The following is a 22,403-nucleotide window of genomic DNA, read 5'->3' as shown; positions in this document are numbered from 1 at the left end:
TCAGAAAGGCTAATGGCCCATGCAGAGAACTGCCATAGAAGCTACTGCAGAGTCCCAACTAGGGCAATACTTAATGGAGCTGCTGGGCAAGGCTACCCTTGAGGCCCCACAACTGTAGAGTTACCAGCATGCAATGTCAGCCGGGAGAGCCACAGGCACAAGACTTCAACCCATGAGAGCCGCACCATGGGCCGTGCCCAGCAAAGCCATATTGGGGTGGTGGGGGTGGTCCTCTGAGGCCTTGGGAACCCAAACCCCAGCCTAGCATGTCTGAAACATGGGACACGGAGTCAAAGATTATTTTTAAACCTCAAGATGTAATGTTGTTTACCCTGTTGGGCTTTAGATTTATTTGGCACTTGTCAACCGTTTCTTGCTATTTCTCCCATTTGGAATGGAAATATCTATCCTATGCCTACCCCACCATTGTATTTTGGAAGCACACAACTTGTTTGATTTCACAGAGTCACAGCTGGAGAGCAATTTGCCTCAGGATGAAACTTATCTTGGGTTTCACCTAATTTAGGTAAAAACTAATTTAGATGAGACTCTGGCCTCTAGCCTTCTGAGTTGATGCTAGAAAAAGTTAAGATTTGGAGGGCTATTAGGATGGAATGAATGCATTTTGCATACGAAAAGCACATGAAGTTTGGGATTCAAGGGTGAATGCTATGGTCTGAGTGTCCCCCAAAATTCATGTCTTGAAACTAAATCCTTGTTGTGATATTAAGAGGTGGGACCATTTGAAGTGATTAAGTCATGAGGGCTCCCCACTCATGAATGGTTAGGTGCCTTATAAAAGGGTTGGAGGGAACTAGCCTAAGCCTTTTTGTCTTTCTACTCTTCTGCTGTGTGAGAATGCAGCAAGAAGGCCCTCACCAGACACCAAATGCCAATGCCTTGATATTAAACCTCCCATCTCCAGAATTGTGAGAAAATAAATTTCTGTTGCTTATAAATTACCTAGTTTGTGGTATTTTGTTACAACAGCACAAACTAAGACACCTTTTAAAGTTCCATTTTAAAAATCTGTAACATGAGACTAATAGCCCATGGGGATTTTCAATGATTAAAAAAGATAATGTATGTCATATGCTTAGCTCAGGACTTAGAACTTAAGAAGCACCTGTAGATATGTTATACTACACATTATTGTTTTGTTCCAAGCATATGCTAGGCAACCAGAATACAAAAAAGAATATAAAGGAGTCTTTCCTCTGGAACACCTAACAGTGAGATTAAGAATTTAACTGCAATAAAATAAGAGCCAATTAAGTTTCACTATGTTCATAATGAAAAATAATCCTAATAAAAAAGCATGAGACAATTACATTGAGAAAAATATTTAGGATAAGTGCAATCTAATCATTTCCTAAGTGTCAGTGAATATCACTTTCGCCCTTCTATTAACACATGCCTAACACCATCCATAGCATCCATATTGGAAGTCAGCAGTTTTCAGTATGAAGGGAAAACATTGGACTTAATGGAATTAGAGAATGTCTGAAGACTGATGTTTCTCTGATTACTATACATAAGGGACATTAGAATATAATCACAATAGCAGATTTACCTTGTCAACAATAGAACACTGTGGTACAGCTGGGTGCAGTGGCTCATGCCTGTAATCCTAGCACTTTGGGAGGCCGAGATGGGTGGATTGCTTGAGCTCAGGAGTTTGAGACCAGCCTGGGCAACATGGTGAAACCCCATCTCTACTAAAATACAAAAAAAAAAGTCATCCTGGCGTGGTGTACCTGTAAACCCAGCTACGCAGGAAGCTGAGTCATGAGAGGTTGCAGTGAGCCGAGACTGTGCCACTGCACTCCAGCCTGGGCAACAAAGTGAAACTCTGTCTCAAAAAAAAAAAAAGAACACTGTGGTACATCCAGGGGCATATGATAAATGCATTGCCATCTAGCTGGAGGCTGTAGAATGTTGGGACTGCCAGGTGACCAAACTTTGGTTAGGGATATAATCACTTTCCAATGTGTCCACCTGAAATGGTACAATGCACATTTCCCAGAATAGCAACACTTTGAAAAAAATAAAACATCTTAATGGGGTTTAGCTCCCCCCTCCTCCTATGCCTCCTCCTCCTCCTCTTTTGCCTTTCCACTCCATCCACACTGGCCACCCAGTAGCCAGACACACCAGGCTCATGCCTGCCTCAGAGACTTTGCACTTGCTCTATGCTCTTCCTGGAATGTTCTTCCCTCAGATACGGCCAGTGCTTGCTTCCTCACCTCCTTCAGGTGTTTATTTAAATGCTGCATTCCTTCCCTGGACTAGCACTGCAACCTTCTCCCGCATGGCATTCTCTACTACTCTTTCCAGCATTACTCATTTTTCCCTTAGCGATGATACCATCTAACTGATTATACATTTTACTTTTTTATATTGTTCACTGTCTGCCTCCCTTAATTGGATGTAAGCGCCATGAGGGCACTGATTTTATTTTGTTTCATTCTGTTTACTATTATATTACTACAGCCTAGAACAGTGCCTGGTACACAGTAGGCACTCAATAAATAGTTGTTGAATGAAAACACAAAAGTCAGACAATCTGAAAATAAGAACCAACAGCTCCAAACACAATATGTGAACTCCAAGTGGCTGTAGTGTAGGAAGAGGAGTGAGCTTAGCCAGACAGGACTAGACAGAGTGGGCACAGGAGCCTCTGAAACAGCCTTTGCAAAAATTATGACAGTAAGAGAAATCTAAACTAACTGACTCCATCTTGTTTCTAACCTCACAAGCTAACTACCTTTGCTCATTACTGGGTGTAGGCCAAGTGAACTATGGGAGGAATTTAGTTTATAGTTTAACTTTGAAGCAAGGATGATAATAGTCCTTCCCAAAACTGACCCACTCTGAGGACTGAGATTGCCTTTCTAAGACTAAGAAAAAGCCACAAAGTGAGGACTATAGGAGGGGCCTGAATTCTGCCAAGATGTAGGCTAGTAGTTAAATGGTAACCAGCCATTATTCCAGAGCTCAAAAGATTTGTAACTTCCCCAATTGTTCTTATAGATAACATCACTATTGTCAAGTTGTCAAGACCTAAGACTGGTCTTTGAGATATTTTTCAGACTTTTACATTCAGGTGGACCTGCTGACTCCACCTGGACCTGTGACTCATACCAAGGAACTAAATCAACCAGTCCTGTGACCCTCACCCAGAAAATGACTCAGTGCACAAAGACCATTTTGGACACTCCTGTGATTTCATCCCCAACCAATCAACAGCACCCATTCCCTAGGTTCCTGCCTGCCAAATCATCCTTAAAAACCCTAACCTCCGAGCTTTGAGGGAGACAATTTGAGAACTGTCTCCTGTCCTTTCACTTGGCTGGTCCTGTGACTATGAAATTCTCTATTGCAATATCACTGTCACAGTGAATTGGTTTTATCTGTGCAGCAGGCAAGAAGAACCTGTCAGGCTATTACAACTCAGGTTCTAGACCACCACTAGTTACTGTTAGGTCAGCATACTTCTGTAAACCTGAGCCAGTCACCTACTGGCTTTCACCTCCAAACGTACCCTTCCATGTTCAGTAATTCTGGGGAAGGGCTCTACAGCTATATTTCCAAGAAGCCTCATCTGCAGGATTCTTGCTAGGTTCTTTTAATAGGGGAAAATAGAGAAAAAATTGGATGGCAATTAGAGAAGAGGAGGGACTCCTCCTTTCCTCTTTCTTGCTGACAGCATGCACCCAGCAGTAGCACCTGCTCCAGCCTCTAGCTTCCTTTGTAATATCCGGAACCTGCTTCATCATGCCTCACAGAGGTACCAGTAGCAGCTGGGGGGATTATAAACCTTAGAGCTTTGATCTGAGATCTTCTGTGTTCCTCTTCATCCCTAGAGGTGACTCCTTCCTGCAGTTACTCTTTCTCAGTTACCTCAGAGTTTCTCTTTTGCTCTTTTATCTGTGTAACCAATTTTCATATTAAATCTCTCTGCTGAAATATCTAGTGTGATTTCTTTTCTTTTCTTTTCTTTTCTCTTTTTTTTTTTTTTTTTTTTTTTGAGACAGAGTCTTACTCTGTCACCCAGGCTGGAGTGCAGTGGCATAGTCTTGGCTCACTGCAACCGCTGCCTTCCAGGTTCAAGCGATTTTTCTGTCTCATCCTCCCAAGTAGCTGCAACTACAGGCGTGTGTCACCACTCCCAGCTAATTTTTGTATTTTTAGTAGGGACCGGGTTTCACCATGTTGGCCAGGCTGGTCTTGAACTCCTGGCCTCAGATGATCTGCCTGCTCCAGCCTCCCAAAGTGCTGGGATTACAGGCCTGAGCCACCGTGCCTGGCCTCTAGTGTGATTTCCCTAACTGATATAAGAACTGATTCATCTTACCTATTGTGATGAAATTAAATAATTAGAACTTAAATCTGTTGGAACTTTAGGTTATTTTGAGGCTTGAGAGGTATGTGGCCTGAGTCACATACCATGCAGCTGTAACTTCTGTTTTTTCCTGTAAATGACCAGAAAAGACCTTATGGTGCCTGAGGTAGGAACCCCTCAGATCATCACCCCTGCTCATGGAATGTTAAAGCAATCTTAGTTGGAATATAGCAATCTGTAACCAACAAAATCACTGTAATATACATACTGACCTTGTATGGAAAATGTTGCAACCCTGCTAACTGCCTATATGAATGAAACTTTCAATTCCTCACTTTGTAATGCTAACCCCATTTGTCTGGAGTATGTTTTTCAAGAGGTCATCCTCAAGCTTTGCACTTGAATAAACTCTATGTTTAATCATTTTTCTGAATCTCGTTATTTAAGTTAGACATTATAACGAAAGTATTTTTAAGTGGTAAGAATACAACATCTAGACCTGGAGTTGGCAAACATTTTCTTAAATAGCTGGTTGGTCAATAGTTTAGGCTTTGTGGGCCTTATGGTCTTTAGTTTCTGTTATAACTACTCAAGTCTGCCATTGTAACTTGCAGGCAGCCACAGCCAATCTGTGAGTGAGTGGACACAGTTGTTTTCCCATAAAACTTTACTTTTAAAACATCAGGTGGCCAGTCCTGACTACAGTTTGACAACCTCATCTAGACGTTCCTCAAAATTGTGAGCAACATTAAAACAAAAACAAAAACTGCTCACAAGACTGGATTTGAAAGACAAATGTTGAGACTGAAACTCCAATTACCCTGAAACAATATCAGCATACGACTCCAATACATGTAGCAGAAAAGTGAAAGTGGGCAGAATATGTATGTCTCAATAGTCAAGTATCAGATATCTACTTTCATCTTAACCCAAATATGAACATGTTGGTAAAGAAATGCAAGGCTAGAAGGACTGACCAAACTAAGCCCAGTTACACTGCCTGGTTCCCTCTGCTATCACGCAGAGTCAGGAAGCTCTGTACACACAGGCAGCCAGCACTAAGCAAGGTGGCAGGACTGCTTTATCCCTTTTTGAAAGAATTTTTTTTTTTTTTTTCTGATTATAGTCACTCCCTCTTTTCTTGATAAGACTTTTCTGGGAATAAACAAGACTGATACAATAATGGCCCAAACTAATATGTACAGTACAGGGCTTTTATGCCCCATGAAGTTGACTGGCATTAGGCTGTATAATCCGAGGTGATGATAAACACTTGAAAGGTGGAAAGTTCTTAAGTGTATGACTAAATGACTCACAGGCCCATGAAACATGCAACTATTTTAGCAAAGGGCTAGTTTCTCTTGACATATACTTAAAAGCAGTTGTAGTGAGACTTCAGTGGAGGGTATTATAGTGCAAACTAAGAAAGATCAGCTCATGTTTGAAAGAAAACTGAGTAAAGGAAATCTGCATTTATGGAAACTGAGAGCTCTAACACTGACTCATTGAAGAAGTCTCCTGAAGTTTTATAAGTGTAATCAACAAGGCTACTCTTTGTGACAAGCATTTGTCATTCCCGATATAAGAAAAAATAAACATTGGAAAACAAAACTGCCACAGGAATTGCCCCATTCCCAGTATTTGCCAGGCAAAACATTCAGCAGCATGGGGCAAAAATTACTATGCTACCTGCCTCTGGAGCTGTTAAAACAAACAAACAAAAAATGTTATAAATATATAAAGAATAATAATTATGCATTCTTATGGTGTTCCTCAAGTTTGCTGGGTTGTTTTAGGCAATGTAGACTTTCAACCCATTTATTCTTCTTATGCTCATTCCCATTTTACAAATAAGGAGACTGAGGCACAGACAGGCACAGCCAGTAACTAGACTAAAATCCTGTGATTGGTATGCACCAAATCTACATTTGGACCAGGCAATATGGCGCCAAAGCCTGTGGTTACAATCACTCTTCTAAATCTCTCCAAATCTTTGGGAAAGTGATTGCATGTGGTAAATGCTTTCTTGGCACTTTTTGTGAATTGGTGGAGATGAATTAGGCTTTATGGAAGTATTTAAATTCAGGGTTTGCAACTATTTTAAATAAGCAGGTTGGTAGTATCATTAGGACTTGGATCAGTTGAAGCTTAATTTGTTCTGCTTCAAAGTCAAAAGAGTGCAAATTCAGAAAACTCTAGAATTTTCCCTCTGGACAGTAGGAAGGATGGCAACTCTGTGGCTTCCCAGAAAGGAAGTTATACCATCTCTATTCTCTTTACCATGGGAATACCCAATAACTTTCATCATCTTTTTCCTGAACTCATTAAAAAAATAGTCATGTAAGCTTTAAAATAGGTTTCTTTTCTTCCCTTTTTTCATGTTTTCTAGATTTTAAATATTACACAATGCTGAACAACTCAGGTCCTGCAGTATACATTTTGAAAAAATTATAAAATTAGCCAACAAAAAAATTCAGTGATTCCTCCTTTACAGCAAAACTACCATAAGAAGCTTATTTTCTACCAAGCTCATCAGTTCTGTGGTATCTGTCCCTCCTGCCATTGTTTAACTCTTTCCTTAGAACTCTGAGGGAGAGGTGAGCTTCCTCCCCGATCGTTCCACACCCCAATCTATGACTCAGATGCTTATCCTCTTGTTCCCAAGGGATTTTTTTTTAAATCTTACCTTTTCCCTCTAAAACACACAGCTCCTTCCTTCCTTCCTTCCTCCTCACTGCCTCACTCCCTAGCTTCCTTCATTCCTAGCTTCCTTCCTTCCTATCCTCCTTCTTTCCTAGCTTCCTTCCTTCCCTCCCTCTCTTCTTCCCTCCCTCCCTCCCTTCTTCCTTCCTTCCTTTCTTCCTTCCTTCCTTCCTCTCTCTCTCTCTTTTTTACTTGAGACAGGGTCTCACTCTGTCACCCAGGCTAGAGTGCAATGGCACTATCATGGCTCACTAAAGCCTTGAACGAACTCCTGGGCTCAAGCGATCCTCCTGCCTCAGCATCCCAAAGAGCTAGGATTACATGTGTGAGCCACTGTGCCCAGCTGCATCTTCAGTTTCTTTCCACTGCTCACTTCTGCTCTGTGGTTAAGCATGCAGAGTGTGTACCAATCTTAAAGAAATACTTACCTGATCCTGCTTCATCTATAAGCCATCTGGACAAACTTCTCAAATAAACAGTCTACATTCATGGCCTTCATTTTCCCACTATTCCTCTGCATGCCTCTTGATCTATCCCTTACTACTTAGTCCACATTCATTTCTCTCTCCTCATCTTATTAAAATGTTTATTTTTCTGTACCACATATTTTGCCAATTAATCAAGTAATTTTCTATTTATTTAAGTACTTACTTTTAACAATCTTTTCTTAACTATTAATAAGCCATGAGGGTGAATGTATTGTATCTTTTTTCAAACAGTTGCTAGCACTTACAAATTGTAGGTATACATGATTTAGTACTGAGTGGTTTATAAATATAAGAATTTTATTCAGAATTACAGCAACATCAATAAATGGTCATTAAAAAAATTTTCTTGCCTGAGCTCCAAGATAATTTCTTTAATTCACCACATATTTACTTAGCACTTACTGTGTTATTCAGTGTTCTAGGCACTAGAGACATCACAGTGAATAAAGCATGAAAAACTCCTGCCCTTATGAAGCTTACATTTTAACTGGGGGAGACATATGAACAGATAATGAGTAAGCAATGCCATACGTTAGGTGGTAACAAGTGCCATGGAGCCTTCACAATGGAAAGCCAATGAACGATGTTAAGCAGAAAAGGACATGATTTGACTTCTGTTTAAATCTGATCACCAGCCTGGGCATGGTGGTTTACACCTATAATCCCACCACTTTGGGAGGCCAAAACGGGTGGATCACCTGAGGTCAGGAGTATGAGACCAGCCTGGCCAACATGGAAAAACCCTGTCTCTACAAAAAAAAAAAAAATTAGCCGAGCATGGTGGTGCACGGCCATAGTGCCAGCTATTCGGGAGGCTGAGGTGGGAGAATCGCTTGAAACCGGGAGGCAGTGGTTGCAGTGAGCTGAGACTGCATCACTGCACTCCAGCCTGGGCAATAGAGCAAGACTCCACCTCAAAATAAATAAATAAATAACAAATTAAAACAATTTGATCACTATATTATTAATGGTTTTCTACTGCTATGTAACAAATCACCACAAACTTAGTGACTTAACACAGCACTAAGAGTTAAGCTTAGAGTTCTATAAGTATCAGTCCAGCCCATTTTGCTGAGTTCTCTGTTCAAAGTATTGTGAGGTTAAAATCAAAGTTTTGGCTGCAATGAGCTGTCAGCTGGAGGCTCTGGGGAAAAATTACCTGCTTCCAGGCTCACACAGGTTGTTGGCAAAATTCAGTTCATTGAGGTTGTGAGAGTGAAGTTCTCATTTACTTGTTGACTACAAGCCAGGGCTGCTCTCACCTCCTACAGATGACCCACATTCCTGGCCATATGACCCCTCCATCTTCCAAGTCAGCAATGGCATGTTAAATCCTTCTCATGCCTGGGATCCCTGACTGACTGTTCTGTGACTAGCCAGAGAAACTCTGCTTTTAAACAGTTCACGTGATTCAGTCAGGCCCAAGCAGGTAATCTCCCTTTCTTAAAGCCAACTGTGCTTCATAACGAAACTTAACTACAGGAAGAAAATTCATCATATCCACAATCTCAGAGATTAGTACACAGGATGGGAGGGGAGGGTTCTTGGGAGTCATCTTAGAATTCTACCTACCACAATCACCTTGTCTGTTGTGTTGAGAATACACCATAGGGAAGTAAGAAAAAAAAAAGAGAGATGTTGGCAATAATTTAGGGGAAGGGCAATTGTGTCTTTGACCAGGGTAGTAGGAGATGAGGTAGTGAGGTGTGGTCAAACTCTGAGAAAATATGAAGATACAGATGATAAAACTGCTGACACATTGGATGTGACTTGTCGATGAAAGAGAGGAGTTGAGGAGAACTTGTATGGATATTGGCCTCAGTAACTACAAAAATAGAATTGCCATTTGCTGAAATAAGATGTACTAAGGGAAGACAAAGAGTTTTGGAAGATGTCAGTAAGAGATGCCAATATCACATCCAAATGGAGATGTCCAGTAAGCAGTTGTATACTGCACCTAGAGCTCAGGAAAATGTCTAGTTTGCAGATAAAATTGGAAAGTTGCCAAGCTGTAAATGGTATTTAAGGCCATGGGAAGTGGATGAGGTCATCTAAGGTGAAAAAGGAAAAGGTCTTAGGATGGAGCCCCAGAGTAGTCCAAGGTGAGAAGTTGAAGACATCAGGAAGAATACCTAAGGAGGCTGGGAAGGACTGCACAGTGAGGTAGAAGGACAACCAGGAGAGAGTGACAGCCCCGAGGGGAGGTGGAGAAGAAGGATGACTAATTGACAGGCACATGAGACACAGAGTGATAAGCAACTCCAGATCTGCAACACAGAGATTAGGGACCTTGACAAGAACAGAGCTGTTTTAGTGGTGTGGTGGGGATAACCCTTATTCCAGGGGGCTTAAGAGAAAAAAAAAAGGGAGAGGGGTAACACACAGTGATAATAGAAACTCTTTAAGAAGTTTTGTGGTAAAGAGAGCAGAGAAAGGGAGTGGTAGGTTAGCAGGGATGAGGGTAGAAAAAGATAGTTTCCTTCTTATTTTTTTTTTAAGAATATGAGACACTATTGCATGTTCATGATCAAATAGAGATGGAAAAAATGATGATGCCACATGCAAGGGGACAGCTGTAGCCTAATCTTTCGGTAAGCAAAAGGGATGGGATCCAGGGCACAAACAGAGGGCCTGGTCTTGGGTAGGAGCCTGAGCATTCATTCCCCTGACTTGGGAGGGGAGCCGATACAGTGAATGCACTGATGAGCCGGTGAGAATTGAAGTTCTCTTCTAATGGTTTCAGTTTTCTTATCAAAACAGGAAGCCAGGTCCTTAGCTATGGATGAGCATACAGAGGAGGTGTTGGAAGTTTGAGTGGAGAGGAGATACCTGGAATAGTTCACCAGAAGAGCAAGCGAGTGAGCAGACAGGGAAAATAGGGCCAGATTGCCAGGAAGGAATAAGGGTCCACTGGCTGCTGGGTTCTGGGTTCTCCTTTCAGTACAGCCAAACCCTTTTCATTTTAAGAAAATCATTACCATGCAGAGTAATTTTTTCCCTGGAAATTTTAAAACAAAGATTTCAGTCATCAATTAGATTTTTTTTGCCCATGTTAGATTAAATTATAGCTTCTAGACCTTGTGAGATTATTTTGTTTGCTTTTGTTTTTACTTATTTTATTTTTATGGCCATTAATTATTTTAAGTCCTACTTCCCTGGGTTAACTTTAGCAGATCTAAGTTTTACCATTTTTTAAAAACTTTGCCCATCTTCTTTTATGTTGACTATTTCTGCCACTTTCTGCTATTATGAACTGGATGAAATATGACAGTTTATGTGGATTTTCTAGAGGTAAATTGTCAGTAATTCCCCTCAGATGTTTCTTACCTGCTCTATTGTCTCAGATTTATATTTTAACATTGCAATTCAATTATTTTCTCCTCTTGATCACTTTGGATGCCAAGAGAAAGAAAGGGCTGAGGTCAAAATGTCCTTGAGATCAGAAAGGCAGCAACAAAGCACACTGATTTGCAATAAACCCAGTTAGGAAAGAAAGTGAGGAGAAGGAAAGGAGAGAATTACAGCTCCAGATTTTTGGAGATCAAAGCTGGCTTGATGTCTGTCCTCTTTTGTTGAAAAATTAAATCTTTCTAACATAATGAAAAGAGAGCAATAACCAAATACATGATATGCCTACATAGGCCGTCCCCCCAATTTCTGTCTTTCAGAATTTTCAATTCAACTTAGGTATTTGCCCTTCTCCTTCCAAGTGCTAGCAAAAGAAGATACTCTCCAGCCTGAGAAAGGTGAGTCTTGATTAGTCTAGTTCAACCATGGCAATTCATTTTCCTTGCTGGTGATTGGTTTGGATATGGACAAGTGACACAAATGTAGCCAGTAAGATCTGAAAGTTTGCATCTGGTCAGAGGACTTATGGAAATGGTTTTCCTCCCTGATACAGCAGAACATAAATGAGGAAGAGCATCCTCTTCTGCCTTGTGAAAGAACTGTATGAGCAAGTGCTGGATTGAGCTGCAGAAGCCATGCTCAACCATGAGATGACATACTGGAGGTCAAAAGACAAAACTCCAAGGATGGCAGAGCTGAAAAGTGGAAAGGCCCCGTGTTCTTGATGTGTTCAGGCCATTACATTAACAAACCCAAGAACCACTTTACTTCTGCACTTCCAATTATAAAAGATGCTAATGACAACACAATAATAAAATGCTATCATTCAAATAACTTTTGGCCAGGTATTGGGTTCCTTGAAGCCCAAAACATCCCGATACAATCCTCATACAGCATCAGGGGGCTGTAAGTCAATGAAGACCGACACGGAGGTGCACTGCATGCCTCAGAGCGAGCTTGGGGGCTGAAGGATTGGAAGGATGGTATTAAGACCCATTAATTATTAATGTTTTATGCTTGGTTGGTTATGTAGAAACTTCCTGGGGCAGCATTTATCATTTGGTCACTAGTGCTTCCATAGCACTTTGATCATTTACTAGAAGGGCACTTAGCTCTTTTGATTATAGTTGATGTTTATGCGTCTTTTAATGCTGTCAATTATTTGAGGACAAAGGTCATATCTATTGTCTTTCTATCCCTAGGGACCCACAAAGTACCTGGCATATAGAAAATCCTCAATAAATATTTGCCAAGTTGGAGAATTACCTTCTGTCAACAAATCTGTGCTGGGTGAATATGAAGTAGGAGGTGTTCCTGAGCACATCCTTGAAAGGGGAAGGCCGATCCAATAGGAAAGGGGAGTTAAGCCAGAGGAACCTCTGCAGACAAGCTCTGATGAAAAGGAAACAGCCAGGAGGCAAGAGAAATTCTTCACTTAAGCTATCTAGCCAGCTGTCCAAGGAGCCATCCTTACCTTCTCTCCTTCCCTCACTCTTCACATGCCTGCACATTGTCTTACCTCCAAAATACATCCTGCATTTCTTTTTTCTTTTTAAACTTATTTTCACCTCCAATGCTACCATCCTTCTCCAAGCCACCATCATCGATCACCTGGACAAACCACACCAACCCCAAACTACTATCCACACAAGAGTCAGAGGCATATTTTTGAAATGTGAAAAGATCATGTCACATTCATGCTGAAATCCTCCAATAGCTCAAAATCATACTTGGAATAAGAGAGAAACTCCTTTCTGTGTCTGCCAGTCCTCTCTATCCTACTTTATTTCTGTCATAGCATTTGTTACCATCTGCAATTATTTCTGCACTTGCCTATAATTTGCCTGCTCTATGGATTGTAAAGGTCCAGTGGAACAGGGACATTATCTATACTGCTTAGGGCTAGATCTTAGCTCATTTTGTGTTGCTATAAAGGAATATCTGAGGCTAGTAATTTATTTTTTTAAAAGATTATTTGGATCATGATTCTGGTGACTGGAAAGTTCAAGATTGGGCATTTACATCTGATGTTGGTCTCAGGCTGCTTCTACTTATAGCAGAAGGTAAAGAGGAGGCTGGCATGTGCAGAGATCACATGGTGAGAAAGAAAGCAAGAAAGAGGGAGGTGCTAGGCTCTTTTTAATAATCAGCTGTTATGGAAACTAATAGAGCAAGAACTCACTCACCCCTGTCGGAGGGCTCTGATCCCATTATGCAAATACCTTCCATTAGGCCTCACCTCCAACACTGGAGATCAAATTTCAACATGAGGTTTGGAGGGGACAAATACGCAATCATAGCAGGGGACCCATATCCCCCATACCTTCAATAACACTTGACATGCAGTAAGCATTCAATAGCCATATCACCCCACTCCCATATCTTCAGTAATACTTGACATGCAGTAAGCATTCAATATGTTTTTGAATTGAAAAATATTGTCTTTGACCACTGTAGGACCTTGGCCCTGAAGAGGTTTTAAATCTCATACTGAAAGAGTTTTATGCCTGGAATCAAATAATGGAAGAATATAATAGACAAATAAGAGTCATCCATGAAACTTATGGACATGAGTTTGAGCAGGGTGGGCTTTAGAACAACCGAGGAAAACAAGAAAAGAGGGTTCCAGCCTCACAGAAATGGTATTAGGGCCACAGGGGCCACTAAGCTCAGTTTTGGGGTCCCCAGTTTTAAGAAGTCAGGGAAGGGGTGGATGATAAGACCTGCTTGATGCTCACCTCTCCTACTCCCTCTACCTCAATTATACATCCTGAGCCACCATGGCTCCTAGAGTGCCATGAATAAAATCTCTGGTGGCTTTGGCTCTGCCTTACATTACCTCCTCTTCCAGGGCCCTGAACCCATAGGTCTACTTGCTTCCTCACTGAACCAAATAATTAAGAAATGTGCACATTAATGCCCCCAGTTAAAGAAAGCACATAGTTTATCTTTAAATCTTTAAGAGCTTCCTAGGAAGTTATAATTTTGAAGAACAATATAAAACAATACAATGCTTGGCAAATAATAAAACAGTTACTCAGAAGTTCTAATTTCATGGTTTCAAGTTACTCTCAAATTGAGAGACACACCCTCTTTTGGAGGTCATAATGGAGCTGTGAAGACTAAAGGTAAAAATATTTGCAAGATATTGATTTACAGCAATGAAAGGATTAGCATCCAACCATAAAGTAATGATTAAACATTAACCCAGAAAAACTCTCACCAAGGCATTTCTATAAATTAGCCATTCATGGGAACCAGCAGGCTCAGGGAAGGTTGGTAGTCAAAAGATTTGGATTCCCAAGATCCAGTACTTACTTGCAAACCCCTCAACTTTCACGTGTAAAAAGTCAAGATATTAATATATCTCTCTAAAATGAACTTCTCTGTGAAGATCAACTGAAATAATGTAACTTACATCAGAAGCAAAGCAAGTGTAATTTAGCGCCAGTAGGTAAATCTGAATCTATTATTACTACTAATACTAAAAATCGAAACCATTCAAAAGCTTGAGATGTCAGTCATTGCCTATATACAGCTTTATATGAGAATGAAGGCAGCAGCAGTAGGCTCTTCCTCAGGATAATTAACACATAGAGATTAGAAGCCATGAAATTATAATATCGCTATGCAAATGAGAAGTTATAACAATTATGCTAATATGGCCAAGTTGATTTTATACTTGATTACAAGCTGACAGAATGATATGGAGTTGAACAGTACTGACTATCAGCTGTAGAGTCACATTGCCTGAGTATGAATCCCAACTTTGTGGAACTTTGAGCAAGTTCCTTAACTTCTTTGATAGTCATTGGAGCCCGCCTTCATCATGGTTCCCAATGATCTCCACCTCCTGGTATTTACAGACTTGTGTAGTGCCCTCCCACACTGTATCAGGGTTGGTCTGTGTGACCAATAGTACACAGCAGAAGGAATGGTATACCTGCTACTTCTGAGGCTAGGTCATAAAAGGCAACTCAGCTTCCTGCTTAGTTCCTCTCTTGGATCCTTCATTCTAAGGGAAAGTAGCTACCATATTATCCTAAGTATAATTTAGTGCAAGTAAGTAAATCTGGATCTATTATCACTACTAATACTACTAAACAGAACCATTCAAAAACTTGAGATGTCAGTCATTGCCTGTATACAGCTTTACCTAGGAATGACGGCATCCGCAGTAGGCTCTTCTTCAGAGTGCTTGGGACACAGAGATTAGAAGTCATGAAATTATAATATAATTCCCACATGGTGGGGAACTGGGGCCCACACACTAGGGAACTGAGGCCTCTAGCTAACAGCCACATGAGTGAGCTTGGAAGGGGATCCTTCAGCCCCAGTCAGGCTTTCAGATAACAACTTGATTGCAACCTTATGAGAGACCCTGAGGCAGAACCACCCAGCTAAGCCACTCCAAAATTCCTTATACACAGAAACTATGAGATAATAAATATTTATTGTTTTAAGTTCTGAGGTAATTCATTACGCAATTACAGATAACTAAAGTGCCCTCTCAAAGTTTCTATAAATCTTCTGTAGGAATGGAGAGGGTAATAGTACCTCTCTTTCAAATAGTTGTTCTAAGGATTAAATGAAAAATACATTGAAAGCCCTCAGCCCCAAATTTAGCACTTAGTAAATGCATATTGGCTATTATTGTAGCTTGCATGCCTTCTCTTCCTCAAGCAAGGCGCTCCTGCATATTATTTACAGCCACATTCTCCATGGGCCTCAGTAATTTCTTAAGTCATAAAATTTGAAAGACACGATCCAGCTCCAGTCTTTTTATATTGTCTTTCTCTGACCATCAACTGGGTAAATAGTCTTCATTTTCTCTCTCTTTGTGATCCCCTTTGAGAAAAGAGGCAGAGATTTCTAAGATAGAGAAACTTAAGGCATATGCTATGGCTAGGGAAGCAAAACCCAAAATAACTGGCCTGAAAAAGACTAACCTGCTGACCTCATGAGCATTCCACAAAGGTTGACAATAGTTAACTGAGCAAGCTGGAGTCAACTCCAGCTTTTACAGAGCATACTGTTTAGAAATTGTCTCCTGAAACATACAAAGCTTTCATTCAGGCTCATTTCTGTGCTTTAAACCTGGAACAGATCCTGGACTTCCTCAGGCAAACCTCATAGATGCTATCTTTTCTCTCTGATTATTCCCGTCTCCTTCACATTTGGGTTTTCTCTTATTACTGATGGATGGGTGAGCAGTCAAATTTCCTTTCCACCAAAAGAAGGTATAAGAGAAATTTACCACTAAAGCAGTGAAAAGAGCAAAAGAAGAGATATACTTCTTTTCCATAATAAAATTCAATAATAATAAAACTATTTGACAAATAACCAAATATTTCAAAGTTCAGCATATAATATAATGTAAAAGAAAAAATAAAGGAATCATAAATGCTGTGTGCGAATTTTATTACCACGAAGCCATGAAGAGTTCTACAATTCCATGCAACAAGTATTTTTATATATTTCTCACTGATTCTTCAGGAAACTGAATGCTTACATATGCAATATCCTCCTATAGTAGGATGATTGAAAAAAATTTGAAAAATACAATCATTTATTATATACAGCGAAGAGGGTGAACTTTTCATTGTGCTTGGTGAAATGAATAATCTGACTTCAAGGAGTTTTTATTCTTAAATATATGACAATAGTATTAAGCCTCTCTCTCTCTCTCTCTCTCTCTGTCTCTGGCTCCCCACTCACTAGCCCCCATCCTGTTCTGGGTGTGCCTAGTTTTGCTAAAGTAAGCATTTCATATGGAAATGCTTGACCTCTTAAATCAGCCTCTCAGAGGATGAACTTGGGTTTGCTCATGGCTTCCTCCTTCCTTTTGGCTGTTTAATTCTTTAGTTTCCATGTAATTTAAGTCTTTGCTTTGTTTTTCTATCAAATTCCTTTCCTTCCTTCCTTCTTCCTTTCCTTTCCCTTCCCCTTCCCTTTATATTTCCTTTCTCCCTACTTCCTTCCTTTTTCCTTCGCTCCATTTGTTTACTTGAAAGCTGGACTGACAACATGGAGGGCATTTCTTGGGTGATGACTTTGACTTTTTTATAAGGAATGCTGACCTTTATTGTGGCACAGCCCAGGAAGGGTATTGCTGATTTAGTGAAAATGCTGCATTCCTGAGCTTTTATCTTTATTCCTATGATAAGGCAGAAGTGTTAACAAGATGACTTCCCTTTTTTCCTTAAACATACATACATACATACAAATTAAGAAATACAGACAATAAATAACTAGAGTGGTAAATAAATAAAGCCACCATGAAACAACATCTCCACCTGGTTGTCCAAGAGGTATCTTCAGCCACCCTCTCCTTTACCTCTCTCTGTTTAACCGGTTACTGAAGTCCAGTCATTCACATTTCTGAGTAGCTCTGGAGCCTCCAAATTCTGACCTGTACTGTAAGTGTCCTGGGCCATTTCCCTCACTTCCCCCTCCAGTGTTGCTCCATTGCAACTCACCTTCCCACTGTCATGGCCAACAGTTCAGGCATGCTCAAAACATCACTCACTGCATCATCTCCAGCTTAGAATCAAACTCTTTTGCCTGTTTCCCACCCTCCGCTGGGGCCCTGGATCCTTTTATACTCCCTAACACAGGATGTGATCTTATGTCTCTGTGTTGAAACACAAGACATTCACATTTTCTGGAATGTCTTATCTCCAGAAACTGATGTTAACTATTCAAGCTTCCCCACAAAAGAAACCTCTTATAAGAAGTCTCTCGGCTGGGTGCAGTGGCTTACGCCTTTAATTCCAGCACTTTGGGAGGCCGAGGTGGGCGAATCATGAGGTCAGGAGATAGAGACCATCCTGGCCAACATGGTAAAACCCCGTCTATACTAAAATACAAAAAATTAACCGGGCATGGTGGTGTGTGCCTGTAGTCCCAGCTACTCGGGAGGCTGAAGCAAGGGAATCACTTGAACCCGGGAGGCGGAGACTTTCCCAGAAGTGTTCCTTCTAACCTCCAGAGCAGTTTGCTCAAGCACCTCTAAGTTACTTTTTTGAATCATAAGAGTAGTTATATGCAAACAAGTGAGTCTGTCAGGAAGTCCTGCTCAAGAGAACATTCTTGAAATGTGTTCAAATTTCATTTGGTGGAGATACCAGGTGCTATTTAGCAGAAATGGCAAAACAGCTCTTCCCGGCCTGTATACCCTACCTAGCAAAACAAAATTCTCGGAGTTAACTGCAGCAAGCCTCAGATCCCTACGCCATTTCACTGGCCATCTCAAGTGGCTTATCAAAGTACAGTATTCCTTCCAACTTGCTTTAATGGAAGTTCTGATAATTACAGTTTTACTCAAACTTCCAGCAATGCTGTGATGCCTCAGTGATGTTTTGGAGACAAACATACAGATTATTTCTATTTATATATGTGTGTGTATCCACACACACACATACACTCATATATATGTAAAACAAGTCGTATTTGTTTGCATATTCCCACTAGCTTATACAGTTCTTGAGGTCAGGGGCCTTTATATTTATATTTACAAAATTTTATCTTTGTATTTACAGCAACTAACACAGTGCCTGGAACATAATGTAAGCCTGTAAGCCCTATATTTATCAATTGTATGACTAGCACATTCTTCTCCCACAAGGCTTTGCATGTATGGTTTACACAAAGTGTTGCTTTATGAAAATAGTTATATTTTAACAGTCCACAAGAAAGAGTCAAGCTTAAGTGGACTGTCATTTAATGGTATAAAATAGAAGCAACCACTGGTTTCTTCAAATTTCATTAGCAGTAGGTCAACTCATTCAGTTATTTAACCTTTGGCACCTTTGCCCTGGCCTTGAATTGCACAGCAAGCGTGGTTTTCATAGCTCTACAAACTAATTCTGAACTGTCATCCTGAAATCTAGATAAGACTCCTTGAGTATGCAAGCACTGACTATACATTCCTCAGTTGACTAAACCTTCCAGAGAGAATGCTTTAACTGGCTGACTAATTTATAGTGTGTAATGCTGAAATGAAAGCAAGTGTTTAAAAGGAAAGTAAGGCCAGGGAAGACTGAAACTAGTAGTTCTCACTTGCTTGCATCCTACAGTGAGTATTCCATTATCTGAGTGTTTTATACATTTAGGCAAGCTAAAAAGACATGAAAGTCCTTAAATAAAAGAATCCACCAAAACATCACTGATTCCAGCCCCTTCTTAAATATTATCATGTATACCAGCTTTATTATTTAGCACTGCAATACTGCTAAATTGGTCAGATAATTACTTCCCTGCCTCCCCACCCTCCAACTGAATTCTCACCACCCTTGCGGGAAAACAGTCTGGGTTCCCTGTGGAACATCATTTCTCAAAACTGTATTTTGGGGCTTGCTTTCTCATTTTTCCTTTCCATTTCAGATATCCTTACTGCTGTCTTTGGGCTTTTCAAACTGCCTTTTTTCCTTTGCCGATCACACCCAAAAACTTTTCTCAAAAATTACATGTAAATTTAAAACTTTACAAATTAAATTTAAAATTTAAATTTTAAAAATCCCGACTCTCCCTAATTTCAGGAAGCATGCATTTATTATACATAACACGTGAAAGCCGCAAGAGATGCAGCCTAAACGCTGAAGACCCCGCGAAGTGAATCCAGCTGCCGCTCTACAAGCAGCAACAACAACTGGGAAGCCTTCTCAGCTACACTTCGGGGCACTGGTCCAACCCCACGCAAAAATCCCTCGTTTCCCTTAGCGTGGTAAGACGGAGCCTGACCTGAGCTCCAACTGTCCTATCTTTTTCAAATGTTTCAAACTTACTGCCTTTGTTCAGCAGAACCACGGGCACGGTGATGATGGTGACAAGCGCAGCAGCACCCAGCAGTCCCAGGAGAACCTTCCACGGTGTCTGCAAGCCGGCAGATCAAGTCCAATTAGAGGGAAGCGTGTGGCCCCAGTTTCCGTAGGAGGGTCGGGGCTGCTCCAGAGGCAGCAGGATTTGCAGGTGGGAGTGCGTTAGAAGAGGGAGACCTTGGGCTGGGGGTGGGGGTGGCGTCTGGAGTGGGCCAGTCGGAGTTCTCTAAGGCGGGTGCCCTTGAACTTGTGCCTTCAGAGCACTTTAGTGTTGGTTTCTCTACCCCTGCCCGGGTTCGGGCGTGCGTTCTGGGAGTGACTCTCCGGGACATTCAAAGCTCGACGCCAGGGTCCTAGCAGAAACCAAGGTCCGAAAGCTAAGCGAGAGCTCTGGGACGTCCCTTCACCTGTCAGAGGGTGGCTTTGGGGCTTCCGCCTAAGGGGAGTCCCTCGTCCGGTTTCGCCAGCTTTTGGGCCATTTGGGGAGTTTGGCGAAGAGGTCCCCACAGCTCGCCCCGGGGACGTACGTGGCGCGGCACTCACCTTCATCGTCGGCGTCTCCTCGGAAGTGAGCGTTCAGAGAAGGAGCGCAGGCAGAAGTCACCGCGGGCGGCGGAGACGCGCGTCCTGCACCGCTGCTCCGGGCGGTGGAGTCACTCGCCGCTGGCAAGTTTCGGCCCTGAGTTAAACATTAGTGAGCGCCGAGCCCGCTGGGTATAAAGGCGCCGCGGGCAGGCTGCAGGGCAGGCGGCGCGGAAGCAGGCGCGCGGGGCGCGGGGCACGGGCATCCCGGCCGGGGGGAGCCCGCGAGGGCCCCCTGAGGGCGGTGTAGGGCGCTGGGCGGCAGCCGGGGGGGCAGAGTGCGGGGCCCGGAGGAGCCGTGGGGGAGGGGAAAGGGCGCGCGGCCTCAGATGCGCAGACCCTGGGCCGGCGACGCGGGGACCCTGCTCCCTCTTAGCTAAAAATGACGTGGGCGTTCAGCTCCTCCAACCTCGCGCGGACAAGCGAGGGAACCGAGGCCCAGAGAGGGCAGGGGACTTTGGCAAACTCACACAGCTCACCGCTGGCAACTGGAACTAAAACACAGGCCTCCCTCTCTTGCCAGTGAAAGTTATGTTAGGAAGCAGTGAGGTGTCTAAAGCGGTATGAAAGGCAAAGAGAAAAGGTGATTGTTCCCTCTTGAATGGCCCTTGGAAGCTGAGTATCTGGATTCACCCTCCCCAGGGAATTTCCCGATTGTCTTGCAGGCTTACACACTCATCAAGATGACGAAAATAATGACAGTAACACTTATGTGGGACTTGACTTTTTCCCAGGTGCTGCTCTAAGCATTTACTGTGTTTGTTTTACAGGAAGGAAGACTGTGCACAGAGAATAAATAACTTGGCCAAGCCATTCAGCTAGGAAGTTGTAGATCCTAAATTAAGAGTTCAAGGTCTTAATGGCTACTTTATGAGGCCTTTCATAGTCTTTTCAAGGGTTTTGGAGAAGAATAAAAGATCAGGTATGGCTTCTCCCTCCCCCAGCTCTCTATTAGTCCCTAAAGGGTTATTCATTCGTTCATTCATTCCTACATCCTCCCATTTATTCCACTCATCCACAGATGTTTGAGAGGTTACAATGTGCCAGCCTCTCTTCTAGGTACTGGAGATAAAGTGGGACAAGAGAGGTGAGGTCTGGACCCTTGGCACTTTCACGATAAAATACACAGGTAAACGTTTGCCTTTAGGGTCCCCCTATGATTACTTCCACTCTTGCAGATAAGAGGATAAGGCCTCTTCAGCTTGTTCACTGCAGCTGAAAAGCAAAGCCTCTCTGTCAGTAGAGGTAAAAGATTAAGAATGCAGAGTCCTATGGGGCATTACCACATGATTATGAATTAATGCAATTTTCCATCTTTTATTTCCAATCCAGACATTGCTTTTGAACTCAGTCATCTTTTCCCCCTTGCCCACTAGTTGCTTGTGATACATCAGTATCCTCACTCACCCCCAACTCCAGAGGCTGAAACTAACTCTCCTCCTTCCTCTTCCAACTGCTGAGGAAGGTGAGTCAGTGGTGTTACTGGACCCTGTGAACTGATGCTGTGAAGAGAGGCCATTTAACACGGATTACGGGGAATGGTGCCACAGGGGGCTCAGTGCTGCCCTTCACTCTCAGCACTTTGCTCACTCAGCATTGGTAAGCCACATCAGCCTCGGTGAAGGAAGTCTGGAGAGTTAAGCCTGTGCTTCACCTCCATGCCAGCACCATGGCACTCACTATACATTCAGCAAGCCCCAAGGAAGCTGGCAGGAGGCTGGCTGACATCTATGGGACAGGTCAATTTGTTCTTTGGAGGGCACTGCATGAGACGCCAATATCTTCACACCCTGTGCCCATTTCAAGAGACTCTCTCACATGCCTCCCCCACCTTGACCTCTGTGTCACCAGTCTTTCAATCTTGTTTTTTCCAAATACTTAAGGTAGCAGCTGGCCAACACATTAGCCACCACTGATGAGTCAGTGTAGATCTTACATTGGGCCATCTCTTTTTTCTTGCAAAATAGAAAAGCAGATGTTCTGCTCAAAGTTCTGTTTGTCAGTAAGATTTCCCTTTCTGCTGTGTTTCAGGACATCCCTGGGAGGGACTCTGATGCGGCAGCCATCTACTTATTGCTAGTGCCAGCTTACTTTGCATAATGTTGACTCCTTTCCCTC

General features: G+C 42.1%; 1 protein-coding gene across 1 annotated transcript in view; it reads right to left on the bottom strand.

Moving 5' to 3' along the window:
* DPP4 (dipeptidyl peptidase 4) overlaps nucleotides 1-20,252 on the bottom strand; it is an 82,745-nt gene extending 62,493 nt beyond the window's left edge. Inside the window, exons 1-2 of the mRNA XM_058435803.1 lie at nucleotides 19,968-20,252; nucleotides 19,671-19,758 (exon numbers count right to left, since the gene is read on the bottom strand). Of these exons, the coding sequence (XP_058291786.1) occupies nucleotides 19,671-19,758; nucleotides 19,968-20,252 (373 nt within the window). The remainder of the gene's footprint in view (nucleotides 1-19,670; nucleotides 19,759-19,967) is intronic.
* Between the last annotated feature and the right edge of the window lie 2,151 nt (nucleotides 20,253-22,403).

This window comes from Hylobates moloch, unplaced genomic scaffold (assembly GCF_009828535.3).
Source record: "Hylobates moloch isolate HMO894 unplaced genomic scaffold, HMol_V3 SCAFFOLD_1, whole genome shotgun sequence".
NCBI lineage: Eukaryota > Metazoa > Chordata > Mammalia > Primates > Hylobatidae > Hylobates > Hylobates moloch.
Note: the sequence above shows the minus strand (reverse complement) of the source record. Positions and strands in the feature narration are given on the sequence as shown.